Raw genomic sequence first — 18,073 nt, 5'->3', positions numbered from 1 at the left:
GTATGGGCCGGATTTTTTATTAATTTGGTATTTAAAATGGGTTGATTTAATCAAACGACGTAGACTCCCAATCGGCGCTACGTGTCATATCTAGTATTATAAAACCCGTGCTAATGAAAAATGGCATGAATGAGCCTTATTTTGGTACCAAGTACATGGATAAATAAGTCAAACTATTGATGAGTATAACGAAATAGTCATTCTTTAATTAATAAGCGTAAAGCCTATTTCCGATAGTTGACATGGCGTATTTGCTCTTTTTCCGTTTGACAAATGCTCAAATATCTAAAGAAATGAGTAGGTTTCAAATTAAATGAGGACTGTCGATATAAAAATCGTACAAGTCCATGGAAACCTCTGGGACTTCAGAAGCTAAAGTTTTGAATTTGTTGGGTTGGAAGTGATTCTCCGCTTTACCAACCAACTGAAAGAGCACTATAAATAAGAAATGATGACATTTTTATCTACCAAACATAGCAATCTCTATAGCATTTATTAACCTTTTTATAGTTTCATTTTCACTATTGCTTTCTTTCTTAGTATTTGATCCATTGCTGAATTAAGAGGCCTTAAAAACTCTGAAAGGTGGCATTTGCTTAACCCAACAATTAAGGAAGCAAAGGAAAATGAACAACCTCCAAAATAGTGAGGGACCCACATGAACTACCTCCAACATTAGTGTCCTTTCTTAGTTTCTTTCCATATGAAAAAAAAAAAAAAAAAAGTCTAAGAACATGGCGCATCATTTATTATGGCAGTTCCTACTAGGTTTAGGAAATCAAATTGCCTTTTAATTTGACTAATTGAAGGCAATTTGTTTCATTTTTTTGCGCGGATTGCCCTTCTTTTGGGGTGGTTTTTAAATTTTGCCCGTCATATTTTTGATCTTTAAATTTTGCCTCCCATATTCTTTAGTCTTCTTTAATTTTTGTCCTTCATTACTTGATCCCGAGCACAGTAAGAAATCATGAGTGGGTTCGAACCCTCGTCATGATAAATTAAAAAAACATCCCAAAAATAAGATTTGGGTCGCGTGTATGCCGGACCCGACATACACTTGTTAAGGAATAACCCAGGATTATCTTGGGCCGCATACTCATGCCTTGACAAGGGAACTTGGCGTAAGTATCTTGCGGTCCGAATAACTTGGTTATTCCTTAATAAAGATATAGTCTTGAAGCATACTTGTAAATGTGGGAACTTTTAGTTAAGCCTTAACTAAAAAGTCTTTTCCTAGTTATGCCTTATAGGACAGACTTTTAGTTAAGGCATAACTAAAAGTATGCCCCATAAGGCATAAATTTTCCTTAAGACATAGACTTTGCCTTATAAGACAAACTTTTAATTATGCCTTAGGGAAAAGTTCCGTCTTATGGGGCATACTTTTAATTATGCCTTATGAGCAGACTTTTAGTTAAGACATAACTAAAAGTATGCCCCTAACGCGGAACTTTTCCTTAAGGCATAAACTTTGCCTTATAAGGCAGAACTTATAGTTATGCCGGGTCCGGCATAGCTTTAGTTATTCCTTAAGGAAAAGTTCCACCTTATGGGGCATACTTTTAGTTATGTCTTATGGGCACACTTTTAGTTAAAGCATAACTAAAAGTTTACCTTGAAAAGTAAAAAAAAAAATATGCCTCAAGGCAAAGTCTGCCCCCATCGGCAGACTTTTGGTTAAATATAACTAAAATTCTGCCGGTGGGAGCATAGCGAAATTTAAACTCCGCCTTGCGATTTTTTTTTAAATTTTTGACTGAGTGGGGATTTGAACCTGGAACCCATGGGTTTTAACCGAAGGGCAAAATTTAAAGATTACAAATATGAGGGGCAAAATTTAAAGACCACCCCAAAAGAGGGGCAATTCTGCGAATTGCCCAATTTGTTTCAACATTTCCTAAATTTGACCCACTCGTTTATTGGCCCAGCCCATTTTAAACCTAAACCGCCTAGTTTAGCCCATTTAAAAATTGGGTTGATATGTAATACAAATTGACCATGAGAAATCTTATCAAAATATTTTCAAAAAAGATATTTTTTTGTTTAATATACATGAATAAAGAAAAAAATTTGTTAGGTACGTAGAGAATTATGAAAGAACTATAGAGAATTATAAAAGAACAATTAAAGAAATTAAAACTTCGTAACAAGTGTGAGTTACGACCCATTTTTAGCTGAACGGATTTCAGTCTAAATAACTCTTGGGCGAGTCATTATTAATTCAACCCAAACCCAACCCGGCCATTTAACATCCCTGCCCAGTACCCAATGTAACCACAGTTCTGTTAAAATAGTTAGAGATTTTATTCCGGATAATGAGCAATTGCTTGGTGGATAGCTAAACAGAGGAGCCCCACACTTTTCTAACCCCCCAAAAAAATTTTTGGAACCAAACTAACCCATTAAAAAAAAAAAGAACCAAAATAGGCTTCACGCATTAACGTGCGTGAAAGAACTAAACCGTAACTTTTTAAGTTTGGTCCTTTCACGTTACGATTATGTGCGTGAAAAGTGTATTTTTCTTTCTTTTTTTAAGCTATCAAAAATCACGTTTTTTTCACATTTTGGGCAAAAGATTAGTTATATTTCAAAACCGAAATATCAATATTTTATATAGAACTTAATATATTTTTTGCGTACAATAACGTCGGCTCATTACATCAAATATACCTAAACGTTTGGATCGTCGTTTTAGGGGTTGTAGAGTGCCCCGAAGTAAGTTTTGTTTGCTTGGAAAATTTGTTCTTTGGAAATCAAACTCAAAATTAAGCTTTTTTCAGCCGAGCGCAAAGTTATGACCATTTAAAGTTTCAACAATTTACAACTAGTTTTTCACCTATGCTCCGGTTCTTATTTTTTATTTACGTGAGTGAAGAGGCATATGTATATTTGATGTAAATGCCGATATTATTGTACGCTAAAAAAAATATTAAGTTCTAAATAAAATATTTATGTTCCAACGTTTTGAAACGTGACTAATTTTCGGTCAAAGTATGAAAAAAAAAAAAACTTAAAGATAACAAGTTTCCAAACTTACTTGCGACTTTTACAACCCCTAAAACGACGATCCAAACATATATGTATACTTGATGTAATACCAATATTATTTTACGCTAAAAAAAATATGAAGTTCTATATAAAATATTTATATTCCGGTGTTTTGAAATGTGACTAATCTTCGGTCAAAGATCGAAAAAAGCTTAATTTTGAGTTTGATTTCCAAAGAACAAAGTTTCAAAAAACAAAACTTACTTTGTGGCACTCTACAACCCCTAAAACGACGATCCAAACGTTTATGGTATACTTTGTAATGAGTCGACGTTATTGTACGCAAAAAAATATATTAAGTTCTATATAAAATATTGATATTTTGGGATTTTGAAACATAACTAATCTTTGCCCAAAGTATGAAAAAAAATGTGATTTTTGATAGCTTAAAAAAAGAAAAATAAAATAAAAATACCCCTTTCACGCACATAATCTGTGCGTGAAGCCTAGTTTGGTTTTTTTTTTTTTTTTTTTTTTTTAATGAGTTAATTTGGTTCCAAATTTTTTTTTTTGGGTTAGAAAAGTGCGGGGCTCCTAAACAGATGGACACAGTAGTCCCCTTCAATTCTGTTGGAAGAACTAAAAGCTTAAAGCATGAGCATGTGAAGGGCACATGCAATTAATTGAACCATTTGTTCATTCTCTAGGGTCCTGTCCAATTATGGCACAATTTTTAAACGATACTGATTACTATACCTTAACCCAATACTAGTAATACGGATCTAAGTCACTGGAATCAAAATGTGTCATGTTCTTTTCTTTAGCGTAACTTATTCAGTAACTAAAGATGCAAGACTCAAGTTTATATATATATATATGGAACATATGCGAAAATCTAAAGTGGGGAAAAAGATCTAAAAATCAAAATGCAATATCTTTCAGCTTAGGTTAACGCAATTAAGGGCAAGCATCTAGTTTTGGGATAACAAAGAAAGAGCATAGTATATCTCAGTAGTGGAACATCACATGGGGTAGCTAAAGCTAAAGACGACAAGTCCCTATTAGAGTTACTTTTGCCTACTAGTAGTTTCCACTTCCCTTTGGATTTATGATGATCTTTAATTTCCCAATTGCAATCGACCCTCCATCTGGCTTCTCTTCGGCCACATTTATTAGACATGCAAACTTACGGATAGTGTAGTAAAGTAAAATTAGGGAACAAATTAAAACAAAGAAATAGGGCGGTGACAGATTTTTTTGAAACGGAAATGGGATCACAAGTAGGTCCTTTCGCATTTACAGCTGTAGGGAATTTCGCTATAGGTATTTGACTAATGCTTCAACAGCTAATGATGGGAGTAGGTTTCCAATTAAATGAGCACGTCGATATAAATAGAAATTGCACAACAGTACAAGTTCAATGGAAAACTTTCCAACGTAGAAACTAACGATTGATTTCGTTTCATTGGAGTTATTCTCCTTTAGGACTTCAACAGATCGACCACCTAAAGAGCAATCTAAGAAATAAATGACACTTCCATCGGCAACATGTTTTAGCACTACTCAGAGCATATCTGTACTTCTTAGTTTCTGTTTATTTAACTACTCCTTCTGCCTCAATTTATATGATGCATTTTTCTTTTAGTCTGCCCAAAAAGAATGAACATTTTTATATTTTTAATTTAAAACTTTCCTTTTATCCTTAATGAAATAATATACGGGCACACAAATATCGATGACTTATTTTAGGCCATAAGTTTCAAAAATCTTTCTTTATTTCTTAAATACATACCGTGCCTAGTTAAATTTTCACATAAATTGGGACGGAGGAATTATGTCTTTGTCTTTTAGTTTTCTTTTTTATAGCATATATAAAGGTGAGGAGCTAGAAGGTTACCTAAAAAGATCCACTAAACATGTACAAAACTTATATACAATCCAATTATTAAGATTTGACATTGCTATCCTAGAATTTAAAACTATAGAGTTTAAATAAGGGAAAAGGGTTAAAAATACTCCTCTACTTTGAAAAAAGGGCTAAAAATTATCATCCGAACTTATTTTGGGTTAAAAATACTCCTCCCGTTCTTAAAGTTTTCGAATATACCCCTACCTTGTCGGAAATTATCCCCCAAAATAACCCCAAATCATTTTAAAAAAATCTGACCCAACTAAATAATAACATATAAGATCCGCTTATTCCCCCAATTCCCTCAAACTTCATACCTACGTAATGGGGGAATAAGGGGATCTTATGGGTAATTATTTAGTTGGGTCGGATTTAAATAATGGAGCGGGTTTAAAAAATAATTTCGGGTTATTTTGGCGGATAATTTCCGTCACACTTATGATATTTGAAAACTTTAGGATGGGGAATATTTTCGACCCAAAATAAATTTATGATATTTTTAACCCTTTTTTCAAAGTAGAAAGGTATTTTTGACCCTTTTTCCTTTAAATAAATAATGTCTTTGCCGCTGAATATATGAATGGCCTGAAGCGAGGGTGTGCATGTTAACCCACACGGATGGCTGAACTAAAGAGCAGCAAATGCCAAATAGGCTTTATTATTACAACTTAAATCTCACGGTGGCAGAATCAGAATTTTCATTTAAAAAAAATTAAAATATAAAGAACACAAAGTCACGAAAAATCAAATTAAGGTAGTTCAATTTCATTTATATGTACATAAAATTTAATTTTAAATTTATATATACGATATAATTTTTCGACGAGAGCGGGGGGTGTTAACCATTAAGGAAGAAAAGGACCTCTAGCCCCAATAAAAGAAAGGGGACCCGCATGAACTACGTGCTGACTGCGGTTTCATCACCCCGAGCTTCCTACAGTCAAATGTAAGTGGCCTTTCAAAGTTTATTTCCAGTAGTTACTTTCCTAAGTGCTGTATGTAGGAAATCATATTACGCACCTTTTCTTTGACTAATTGACTTCCAATTGTGTGAACACTTCCTGAATAAAATATCTTATATTCTTACGGTACTTTCTAAATAATAAAATAATAAAGCGGGGCAAAGAAAGTTCTGATACACGATATATCAGGAAATTTATGTGCCATGTTTGTTAACTTGTCTCCCTGCTCCATTATGACAAAACTTGGGAGATCCAGGGACACCACCCAGCTTTCCCTATTGTTGATCATTTTCCCCTTATTGACACAAAATGTTAGTATTATTGCTTCCACCTTGACTAATTCCAATCTCCATTTTAAAGAAGCTCCACAGTTCTACAACTCCCCTAGTTGTTCTACCATTAGTTCTTCAGAAAATGCAGTACATGTCGCTATGACCCTTGATATACCTTATCTTCGGGGTTCAATGGCTGCTATTCTTTCTGTATTACAACATTCTTCTTGCCCGGAAAATGTAATTTTCCATTTCGTTGCCTCTTCCTCTGCTGAAACCGCACACTTGAACCTTACTATTACAAAATCATTCCCTTATCTTCATTTCACAATTTATCCAATCCAAGATATTGCAGCCGTGGCAGGACTAATTTCGACCTCTATTCGTTCTGCTTTAGATTGTCCTTTAAATTACGCACGTAATTATCTTGCTGATCTGCTTCCTAAATACCTTAACAAGGTTGTTTATCTCGATTCGGACCTTGTTCTAGTAGACGACATTGCTAAATTAGCATCAACGCCTCTAATAGAGGATTCTGTTTTAGCAGCACCTGAATATTGCAATGCAAATTTCACTACTTATTTCACTCCCACCTTTTGGTCTAATCCTTCTCTTTCTTTAATTTTTGCGAACCGAATTCGAAAGCCTTGTTATTTTAACACTGGTGTTATGGTTATTGATCTTGTGAGATGGAGAGCTGGTGATTATACAACTAAGATTGTAGAGTGGATGGAGTTGCAAAAGAGAATGAGAATTTATGAATTGGGTTCTTTACCGCCTTTTCTGCTTGTTTTTGCTGGAAATATAGCTCCAGTTAATCATAGTTGGAACCAACATGGTCTTGGTGGAGATAATTTTCGTGGACTTTGCAGGGATTTGCACCCTGGTCCGGTTAGCCTGTTGCATTGGAGTGGAAAGGGAAAACCTTGGGCTCGACTCGACGCGAACCACCCTTGTCCGTTAGATGCCCTCTGGTCACCTTATGATCTACTGCAATCACATTATACTCTTGAGTCTTAAGGTACGTTACCCAATCTAAGAGTTGATTTCTTAGATTGTCACTCAACTGAATAGTTATTATCTCAGAAAATCACTTTTTTTGTTAAAGAAAATTGGAATCAAGAAGAAAGATGACTTTATGATATAATAACTAGTATTATTAGTTGAGTGACCATTTGATCAACCCGCTCAATCTAATAAGATCGTGCGACTTGTTTTTTTAACATTTCCATACTCTTTTTCAACTTCAATTTTATATGCTCGTTTTTTTTCAACTTCAACCAAATATACTCGTGAAGTTGTCTGATAGTCCTATACTTGTTTTAATGATTTCAGGTGTTTTCGCAATTATAGTAAAAGAGATCGAGAGTAGAGATCTGTGCATGTCTTGAGATCCTCCTCGATTGTGTTATGTACAGAATTTGTTTCTATTCACGGGGGACCCCGGAAGGGATAAGGTAAGAGTTGTTATTTCTCATAGATTATAGTACTCATTCTAGTACTATACAGTAGCCAAGACTTTTACATTGGCATTTTGCTAGAGTATTATTTTTGAACGGACGAGATGAAACATCTATTAGTGCTGCTATGTAATTACTTAGTAGTATTAAATAGTTCATGGATTTCTTGTTCAGAAAAATGAATGAAAATGTACATGAAGCAAGAATAATACGATTTCCGGATCCACCCTGCTCATTTTCAAACTGAAAGTAATTAAGAAACACTTATTCTTTGTATGGTAGCAATTACTAGGTGAGTAATAAATGTTAGTACTATGTGAGTCTGAGGTTTTGTTCTCAAATTCAAATAAACCTTAGCTTAAGTGGCATGAAATCTGGGAAAAAAACTCTGCTTCAGCTCCGCCTGTTCCTATTTTCTCCCCTTCTTCTTCACTTTTTAGAAGAAATTGGGTTAATTCACATGCGGTAAAACGTCCTACTCCCTCCGTCCCAAATTAGTTGGCATGTTATGCTTTTCCGAAAATCAATTTGACTATATCGGAGCTAAATATAATTTATATATTTAAAAACGACACCAAATCTAGCTTGACTCTCGAAAAATGACACATGACAAGTTTTACCGGGCGGAGAGAGTATTTAGCAAATCTTTCTAAATCACATCTTTCTCATCATTTTAGGCCTTTCTAAGCAATATATAAAATTAACTAAGAAAAAACAGACTACCATTTGTTCATTTCATCCAAGTGTAATATCCATTTCTTCTCTTCTAAGTTCTTGAATTGGCCTTTTTCTCTTTTCATTTTCCCTTTTAATACACACACCACAAAAGAAAAAAAGAAAAGAAAAAAAAAAGTGAAAAAAGAGAAGGAGAGAAGTGTCGGCAGAGTAACTTTTAATTAGTGTGTTGGCGGGACAAGTCCAAGTAGATGCTTAAGCATATGAACATGAAAGAAACAAAACCACATGACCATGACATGCAGCTTCTCTGAAAAAGCCTTTGCACATTTGACGCATTCCATAAATTCTGGATTGATTTATCATGTGGACCAGGTGGTCCCTACATACTACTTGGATATTTTCAACTTTTAATTAAGTAATCTTTTTGTAGTTCCAAGTTTTATGCACCAACTGTGCTTAGTTTTTTATTCCATAATGTAATGTAAAGTTGACCTACAATCAAATACGAGTAAGTGTTTATTGAAAATCAAATTTGATAGTCTGACAACAAAATAGAAAACTTGTTATAACGTATTAACTACATTGGTTATGTAACGAAGTTACATTGTCAAATATGACTTTAATTCTTTATACTAAATAATACGGAGTAGTAGATTACTGCAGAGTAGTTTAAGAATATATATATATATATTTTTTTTTTTAAAAGAGTTTAAGAATATATACTTAAATGAAGAAGAAATTGCAGAATCATGATCTTTGAGCTGCTGATATCTGCCAGAAGCTTCTAAATTTGTAAATCCACAAGGAATGTGCATGTCAGAAATATTTTTCTTCTTCTTAATTGAACAAATCAATATAGTAGAGTGAGTTTGAGCCACTGCATATTAAGAATCATGTAAGTGCTGTCCTTTCAGAAGTTGGTACGTTAAGTTCGTAACTACCAAAAGATGTTATAAAAGACGAGGCAACGAGAAGCACGATTTAAGCGTTAGTCAAAAGCTCTAATGATATGCCTTTTAGAAGTCAAATTAATTTATAGTACTACTTTCAAAACCATGCTTTAATTGAGCAAGTGTATGGAAGATTTTGTCGGCAAACTTTCTAATTAGAGCAACTTATTGAGCCTTAATTTATGCCCCTGATCCCGCTTTGGGATACCAACATATTTTGGAGCCCAACAGAAAGGGGAATTTATCAAATTAATCAGGATGATTATATAAATACTTTCTTCAGATCTCACATATGGAAGATGTTTAAGACATAAGTAAATGAATAAAAATGTCATTTTTCTCATCAAGGGATGAGATGAGATGAGATGGATGAGATCCTTTCATTGTTAACAAGAGGTTTTGAATTCAAATCCTGAGAACGGACAAAACCTGATAGGGAGCGGTCCCCCCTTTTAGTGAACCCTACGCGGTGTGAGTCTGAATTAATTGGTCAGTGAATACCAATAAAGTGTGCTCTTTAATTTTTCAAGTTTTTAGATTATAAAATTAATTAAATAGTCACACACTTTAGCATATATAGTATCAAATCAGACAAACTCACAGATTCAATATAATTCTCACTTTCACCTTATATTCATAAAAAAATTCACATGCTTGGATCGTGGAAAAAAAAAATCAAGTGTGCACATGCCGTGACATGCTGAAGACATAATTAAATAAATAAAAATGTGTCATCTTTAACTCGCAATTAAAGCTATTAAATGAACCGATGGATCACACACTTAAACTGAAACGTCAACAATTTGTTCATTGTCACTGCATGCTGTGACAGCACCATGTTCATGCAATCATGTGGCTTGCGTACATACATTGTTGAATGCAGATAAGAACAAGCTAGCAATGCTATCTTCAACTTTGATATTTTTTCTACTCCGCGTTTTAATGGAGACATTCTTGAATTGACAGGATTCACTTAGCCAATAAAACCAATAACTTCGTCCCAAGGAGCGAAAACAGATGCACAGATAGCAAAACGACAACATTAATTCGTTTTCCTTGTTGCAGTTAAGGATACGATGCTTTTCTGGACCAAGAGGCCCATAAGGTTCACGGATCATTTGCAGGCCATAATTTAACCTGCCTCAGTTTGACGGTCAACAGATATTTTTGTGCCATACCCCCTGCCAGATATTTCTTTTTCATTTTGTTTATTTATTACATTGAGAAATGGAAGGATAGGAATTAAATCTCATACTTATTGTGACGGTACTTTCACAAATGTCACTCTACCAAATTAAAGTTCCAGGGAAGTTATTGTAATGATTTTTATCTCGAGTCAAGAAGTTATTGTACAAGCTCATATGGGTAAGTTATGATAAGGTCAACCATTGGTAAAAGTTTAATGTGCCCCAATATTTATACTAAACCATACTTATTTATTTTGTTTAAGTCATAGATTAAGGTGAATATGTGCACTAATTAACTACATTTTATGATAAAATAAGTCATTTATGGGGTTGAATATAAACACTGGGAGCAGTTGGTTATAACTTACAAACAGTTTTAGAACCCCAAGCTTTTGCTTATGCTTTTAAACTTTTTTGACAGAAATAACACACATAGTCCTCAGCTTTAACCAGTAACACATGTTTCAACTGGATAAATTTCTCTTCCATAAGTTTAGTGATATAAATATGTTGGGAGTATACTAATTGACCATTCTAGTATTAACTAGTACTTCTTGATTTTTCCTCCTCCAGTGCAGAGGTACTGTCTTCTTTTCCCTTCAATTTGATGCATGCATTTACCTTTCATGCTATTCAGTTACGTTAAATTAGATCCGTATGCAATAATTGATAAACAAAACAAAACAATAACAAAAAACCGCTATTTAACTTCTCATCATATTTTTGAGTTCCCCATTCCCCATTCATGTAATCTGTTTACCTTTTAAGTTGAGACTAAAAATTAGATTCATGACGACAAAATCTTGAGGCAAATATGTTCCTTTATAGATTGAGATACAGCTCTGTGATGTAAAGATCTAAAAAGCATGTAATATATGTCCCTTTATAGATTGAGATACAGCTCTGTGATGTGAATATCTAAAAAGCATGTAATATATGTCCCTTTATAGATTGAGATACAGCTCTGTGATGTAAAGATCTAAAAAGCATGTAATATCTCAAACTATGTGAGACGTATCTGTGCTATAAGAAATGCCAGAGCTATATCATACTTGAGATGAGTACTAAAGATCTAATTTTCGACCAGCTACCTCTCCAAAATTGTTCTACACCTTCAGAATAAGATTCTGATACGGAAATTCATCACTAATTAGAAGACACAAGTAAAATAATTATAAAGGGCAAAAAAAAAAAAAAAAAAAAAAAAAAAAAGGATGTAAGAATCGATTGCAAGGAGAAAGAGCCGCATAAGTCTTCGGAATTTAGATATTTGGTTCCACGGTTATAAAGGGTGTAAAGCAGAGCAGCCAGCCCAGGTACTGTACGCAATTTGCCTTCAATTCTTGTTCACGTGCTTGTATGCTCCTTCGTATTCTCTGCCATTGCAAGTGGAAGAATTCTTTCGGAAATACTTGTAGTAGACATATTGTAATATGATCTATAGTTGTGTTAAGGCTCAGCAGTTTGAATAATAAACTAGTACTATAAAAAAAATAAAAAAAACAGATAAAATGTGTGTTTCAAGAAATTGCTACGCCGAAATTAGGGAGAAACGAAAGGATACAAATAAATCTAGCACAACGCAGACGACAGCATCCAACAACCAAGGCATATTGGCTTTAATCTTACTCCATTCTGTTGATCTAAGTAGTATACTGCATCACGTAAACAGAACAAGTAAATGAATTAGAAGGTTGTAGGATGCATTTTAGTGACGAATTAGTTTTCATATACTTACAAGAAGGATTTAACTTTTTACACAGACGGCGTGAATTATTTGAAGTGCCAACTGTACAGAGTAAAAAAAGGGGAAATTACCTCCCAACATAAGTGAGATTGGCGATGAGTGCAAAGACAAACATGAAAGGATTTAAGCCCTGCGCGTGGTTAAAGAAAACACATTAGACTTTTGCAGTAATGCCCAAGATGCAAGTCAAAACAATTCCAGAAGAGGATTTTGTGGAATATTTACCTCGACACTCCCTCGCTTAATCTGTCAAACAAAGAAATACGTTCAATGACTTTGCATCAATATTGCATTGGACAAAACAGGGCTTCAACATTAACGATTAGCATGTTATTGAAGTAATATTCTGAAATATCATGACTTACGTTTAACCATATTTGAGGTAGCCGACCACCCATGTAGACAGCAGCCATCATCCACCCCAAACATTGGCCAAGCGCACTGTGCTCCGTCCCATGCTCCTGCCAGGAAATGAATATGTCACACATCAACCTTGAAAGTTTCAGGACATTAAAGTGTAATTACTGAACATACTTGTAACAGTTTTCTTCCACCAAATCCAACAATTAAAGCCTTTGTCTGGTGAGGCATTCCAGACGATGTTGCTAAGAACGCTCCAAAACCTGCCTGAAAATCGTCTACTATCAAAATTTACCATCTCAGCTCAGGAAAAATAAAAAAAATCTTAGAAGAATTCCCTTAAGAGAAAAAAAACAAATCTATATGGTCCAAAGTGGATTCAACTAAATTTAAATTCCTTCATCAAAAAATTATTCCAATATGGAAAAATAATTCTTTATTATGGAGTTTATAAATTGTTAGACAAAGGAAATTCTGAATTAGCGACAAATGCAACTCAAAATCATTTTAGGTTGTGTATTTGAATTTTAGGAGTGATATACTTGCATTTTTCCAGATCCCTTGAGGCTCTGCGAGAAAAGGAGAAATCCCTCTTGACTTGACTTTGGGCATTATGGCTATGAGAAGATAGGATTCTTTCGCATATACCGGGACCATCAACATGTCACAATACATATAGTAAGTGGACAAACAGGAGAAATCCCTCTCGAATATAGGATGCTTTTCTCATATATACACAGTGTATATAGTAAGTGCACAATTATTATAAGCAAGTCGCGCATGCAGCAAATCTTCAACTTGCACTAAACACCACCACTAAAACGTCAATATAAAAGTTAAAACATCTAGGGGAGGAGATTCACTTACAGATCGCGGGATAGGCTTTGGTTGGCTAACGGAAATATTTAATGGTGCATCCACTGTGTCATCATCTGAAGAGTAGTCATGGTTAAGTCCCACTGCGGATGGACCACTTGCAATAGGCCTCAGATTCGACCTCAATGGCGGGGTTGAACTCCCAGCCAATGATCTTGCAGACCTGCTCCCAAATAATTAAATATTCTTAGCAATAAATTAGTCCAATCCAACAAAAAAATTGACTACTTATAGTTAATTTTTATGGGATAATTACATTTTTGGACCGCTCAAAAGAATAATTGTCAGCAAATGTATAGGTTTTGTATATTAAGTATAAATATACATATTGTATACACAAAATATACATGTGATATACATAATCAGGTATAGATTTTGTATATTTTGGCTAGCGCCGGTAAATAATTTCAACTGACGGGCCAAAAATGAAAGAAAACCCTTTTTTTATACTATGTGACCATGATTGAGTAACAAATTAAGGTAAAACTATAGTATAAATTGACCATAAGTTAAGTGATTAATCTTATATAAAAGACATATGTAATGTACATATTGTTTTGTGACACAAGAATGGTGCTAGTTGTAACATCTCAAAATATTTGGATATGACATCTCAAAATAAGCAACCACCCAAAATTGAGAGAAAAGTAGTTATAAACATGTAAAGAAAGCCAGCCCAGATACTGTATGCAATTTGATGCGGATCTTGCTGTGCCACCGCCCCATTAACCACAGGATAATATTGGAATTGTCTTTTCTGTTGGTTTCTGAGAAGTCAAAAGTCATATTGGTGAGTGATTGGCCAAAATCACTTCCACTTCTTAAACCTAATAGAGAACACAACCCTTAATTTAAGTGAATCAATGGTTCATCTTTAAGGCCAGTAGTGTTTATTATTCTGGGAGTCTTTCTGCGAAGTGCCAATAGAATATATTAATCATTTTGGCACATAGATATTGAATAGTTTGGAACAGACTTGAAAACGACTTATACCTCTTGGCTAGAGTCGTCATCACTACAAGAGTGTTATATAAAAAGAAAAAGGACCATAAAAATAACACTTAAAAAAAGAAATAATCGTAGAAAAGGTTTTCTTCTTAGAAACTCATGTTTTCCTGATAGTAGTTGTTTGTAGAATCTGTTAATTTCAGAGAATATATCTTTAAAAAAAAAAAAATGAAAAAATATTACTATGTCATTACTTAATTCTCTTCTTTTTTTTGCCTGTGTGTTTTTAACAGTTCTTTATTATATATTCAATTTATACTATGAGTAAGCATTGAAATAACTTTGGGAAAATTGAGCAAATTCTGAGAAGAAAATTAGAGTGGATTTGTACAATTAGGCACAAAGGAGTAAAGTTTCTGCTTTTTGAAAGGCAGATTGGGTCAAAAACAAAGAAGAAGAAAATAACAGAGCAATATGAAAAAAAGGGAAAAAAAAAAGAGGGTGAGAGACATCAGATAGAAAAGGCAAAAAAAAAAAATGAAGAAGAATTCAAGCAATGGAAAAAACAATAAGAAAAAGGCTTTTAAATTTGTTAATTGTACTTTGTTTATTGAAAAATTTTTATCTTCATGATAATACGTATTGTATTTGAAGCTCACCGTTGCAGGCTCAATAAATTAGTCCAATTCACCAAAAAAATTGACTACTTATAGTTAATTTTTATGATAATTACATTTTTGGACCCTCAAAAGAATGAACGAATACATGTGTATATTAAGTATAAATGGTGTATACACAAAATATACATGTGATATACATTCAATAGAAAGAAAATAAATCTCAACACTCAAAAAAAAGAAACCCTTTTTTTATACTATGTGACCATGAATTAACAAATTAAGGTAAAACTATAGTATAAATTGACCAAATGGAGTACATATTGTTTTGTGACACAAGAATGGTGCTAGTTGTAACATCTCAAAATAATCATCCATGCGGCGTGATGCGGATCTTGCTGTGCCACCGGGTATTGGAATCCCTGAATCTGTTGGTTTCTGTGGTCTCAATGGCTTCTTCACTTCTTCTACCTAATTTAAGTTAATCAAATCATCTTTAAGCGCTTTATTTTGTCATTAAATTAATTAATCAGCACAGAACAGACTTGAAAACGACTTATACCTCTTGGCTAGAGTCGTCATCACTACGTTTCCAGCACTTATAGAAATAATCGTAGTACAAGACTTGCAGCACTAGTATGATAGTAGTTGTTGTGTAGAGCTGTTCCATTAAAATAAAGACCGTTAAAAAAAAAAAAAAAAAAAGGAAAAAATATTACTATGTCCCAACATACGCTGTGTACAATTTACAAGACCAAACGCATGAAGAGAGAAAACCAAAAGATGAAAGACAATCTTTAAATACCTATTCATTCAACCAAACATGCTAATTATTCTCATGATAATACGTATTGTATTTAAAGCTCACCGTTGCAGGCTCGAGAAGGCAACCTGTTAGATTGAATATGTCACTGCCTCGAACATAACGAATACATGTTTAGAATGGTGAGATTATGGTTCAATAAAAGAAAAATAAATCTCTAAAAAGATTCTATAATTAACATTTTTTATGAAAGGTAAAACTAATCAAGAAACTGACCCGACAACCCAACCAAGAAGAAAAAATGAAGAATCGAAGTTGGTGAAAGGTGAGGGACCATACGCATATATATATTGCAAAGACAATCTTTAAAATACCTATTCACCCAACCAACACATGCTTTATTCTCCTTAACACAGTATGCTATTGAATTTTGGTGGCATCTATGGAATAGTTCTCCTAGTTTCTATAAATTTTTTAGACAAATGAAGAATAAGAGGGATACATATATATAAATATTCAAGGTACAAATACATTCTCGACTAAGAAGACCTAGAAATACATTCTCGACTCCTCGAGTCTGTGACCTTTTTGTTGCTTTTACGTTTCTGCCCCTGAAATTCAATGAGAAAAGTAGCTAATATGAGTCACGATGGAAACGATATGACTCCACTTTTTCTTTTTTGCCCTTCAGTAACTGGGCTGACCCTGTTATAAAATTTTAAAATATACCTTGTACCTAGTAGTATAATATAACTAATAGAATGCTAAGAAGTTTAATGAATTCTATAGATAGGATTTAAATAAATGAAGTATAATACTTTCATTTATTATATTACTCTTACCTTTTTTAGAATAACATTGTTTGGAATGTAAAGATTTTGTATAGTTAGCAGAAAGACGTTTATATCAAATTTCAATATTATAACGTAATGGTTCATATTAACTAATACAGTGTCTTATTTTATTTGCATTGTTGGAGGAAGAAGATTTATTTTATTTAATTGTTCAACTTCTAACGGACAGACCACGAACGGAGAAGGAAATAAGATCTTTTGGCCTCTTACAATTTGAATAGTAAAATATTTTTTTTCAGATCTCTCATGTGTTTTTTCAGATCTTTTATATGTAAAAAATGAAGATCTTTTATAAAAAGGTCATAAAACTTTTTTTTTTTTTTTTGTAAAGGGCCAAAAATTCATTAATGTCCTCTTTATTGCAATTTTCATGGAGTATGTCATAAATGATACTGTAGCTCCTTATAATCATGATATCAAGTATCATAAATGAGATTTTCTTGAAGCATTTACCGATATTGTAATCTTTTATAATTAGATGTTTATTTTAAAGAAATTATAGAGTACGTACCTTCAGAACTCTTTTCGAAAAAGAAAAAAAAAACTTTTATATATACGGAACCTATATAGAGATTTGAAACGAACTCTAAACAATGAGTAACGTTAAATATATGGGGCAGAAACTATGGGGCTCGAATGCAGCAGATGTTAAAATACAACATAGCTTAAATAGCATTTTCCAGTTTTGTTTAATAGCATCAGGCATTAGTTTTCAGTATATGGACTACACCCTTTCTGATTATACGTACTATTCCCGTAATAGGATGTATAGAAAGCATCATGTTGAATTAGGTACGCCATATTGGCCAAGTTCAACTACCCCCTCCATTTCATATTACTTGGCCACATTATTAAAAATATATGTCCCAAATTACTTATCCAATTTACAAAATCAAGATAAAACTAATTAAATCTTTCTCATCTTACCCTTAGTATTAAATATCCTTGAAAATAGTCAATATTAATTAGAATGTATTTATTGGAGAGAAATAAGTAAAATACATGTTTTATTTATGATTTTTTAATAGACGTGCAAAAAAGAAAGTGACTAAATAATATGAGATGGAGGGAGTGGTAATTTTCATTCTCTCAATCCTGGTTGTACAATATTTGCTACTATACTTATCAACATTAATTCAGTCTGCACCTACTTAAAAATATATTACTCCTCGTGCCAGGGTACGCGGACCTCGCTTTTTATATGAAAAACAAAAGCCTACCACTGGTTATTTTGGCTCGCGTACCATGCTACAGTACTTCTCTTTTGGGTACCTTCCATGAGTTGATTTTAAAGAATATACTTACGAAAAGATTATCTTAATTTGACTTGATAAAAAATTTAAAAAATAAAGAAATATTTTTGAAATATGTGATTCAAAATAAGGTTTAGATATTTATGTGGGTGTAAATCATCTCATAAAGTTAAATTGTTCTAAATATAGAAATGTGTCAACTTTTTTGGGACAAACTAATAAGAAAATTAAGATAATCTTTTTAGATGG

The 18,073-nt window shown here is 33.3% G+C and overlaps 1 protein-coding gene and 1 pseudogene across 2 annotated transcripts; one reads left to right on the top strand and one right to left on the bottom strand.

Annotated features, from left to right (window-relative positions):
- The first annotated feature begins 5,985 nt into the window (after positions 1–5,985).
- Positions 5,986–11,585, top strand: LOC132046951 (probable galacturonosyltransferase-like 1). Of its 2 annotated transcripts, XM_059437805.1 has the most exons (4): positions 5,986–7,152; positions 7,467–7,515; positions 7,550–7,588; positions 10,285–11,585. In XM_059437805.1, the coding sequence occupies exon 1, from the start codon at positions 6,063–6,065 to the stop codon at positions 7,149–7,151; it is 1,089 nt and encodes a 362-aa protein (XP_059293788.1). In that variant the 5' UTR covers positions 5,986–6,062; the 3' UTR covers position 7,152; positions 7,467–7,515; positions 7,550–7,588; positions 10,285–11,585. The 2 variants fall into 2 exon arrangements, with proteins under 2 accessions (XP_059293788.1, XP_059293787.1); XM_059437804.1 differs by lacking the exon at positions 10,285–11,585 and having other exon boundaries at positions 7,550–8,142.
- Positions 11,313–17,372, bottom strand: LOC132047880 (probable vacuolar amino acid transporter YPQ1; annotated as a pseudogene).
- Between the last annotated feature and the right edge of the window lie 701 nt (positions 17,373–18,073).

The sequence above is a fragment of the Lycium ferocissimum genome, chromosome 2 (assembly GCF_029784015.1).
Source record: "Lycium ferocissimum isolate CSIRO_LF1 chromosome 2, AGI_CSIRO_Lferr_CH_V1, whole genome shotgun sequence".
NCBI lineage: Eukaryota > Viridiplantae > Streptophyta > Magnoliopsida > Solanales > Solanaceae > Lycium > Lycium ferocissimum.
The sequence above is the reverse complement of the archived record's forward strand: the minus strand, read 5'-3'. Positions and strand labels throughout refer to the sequence as shown.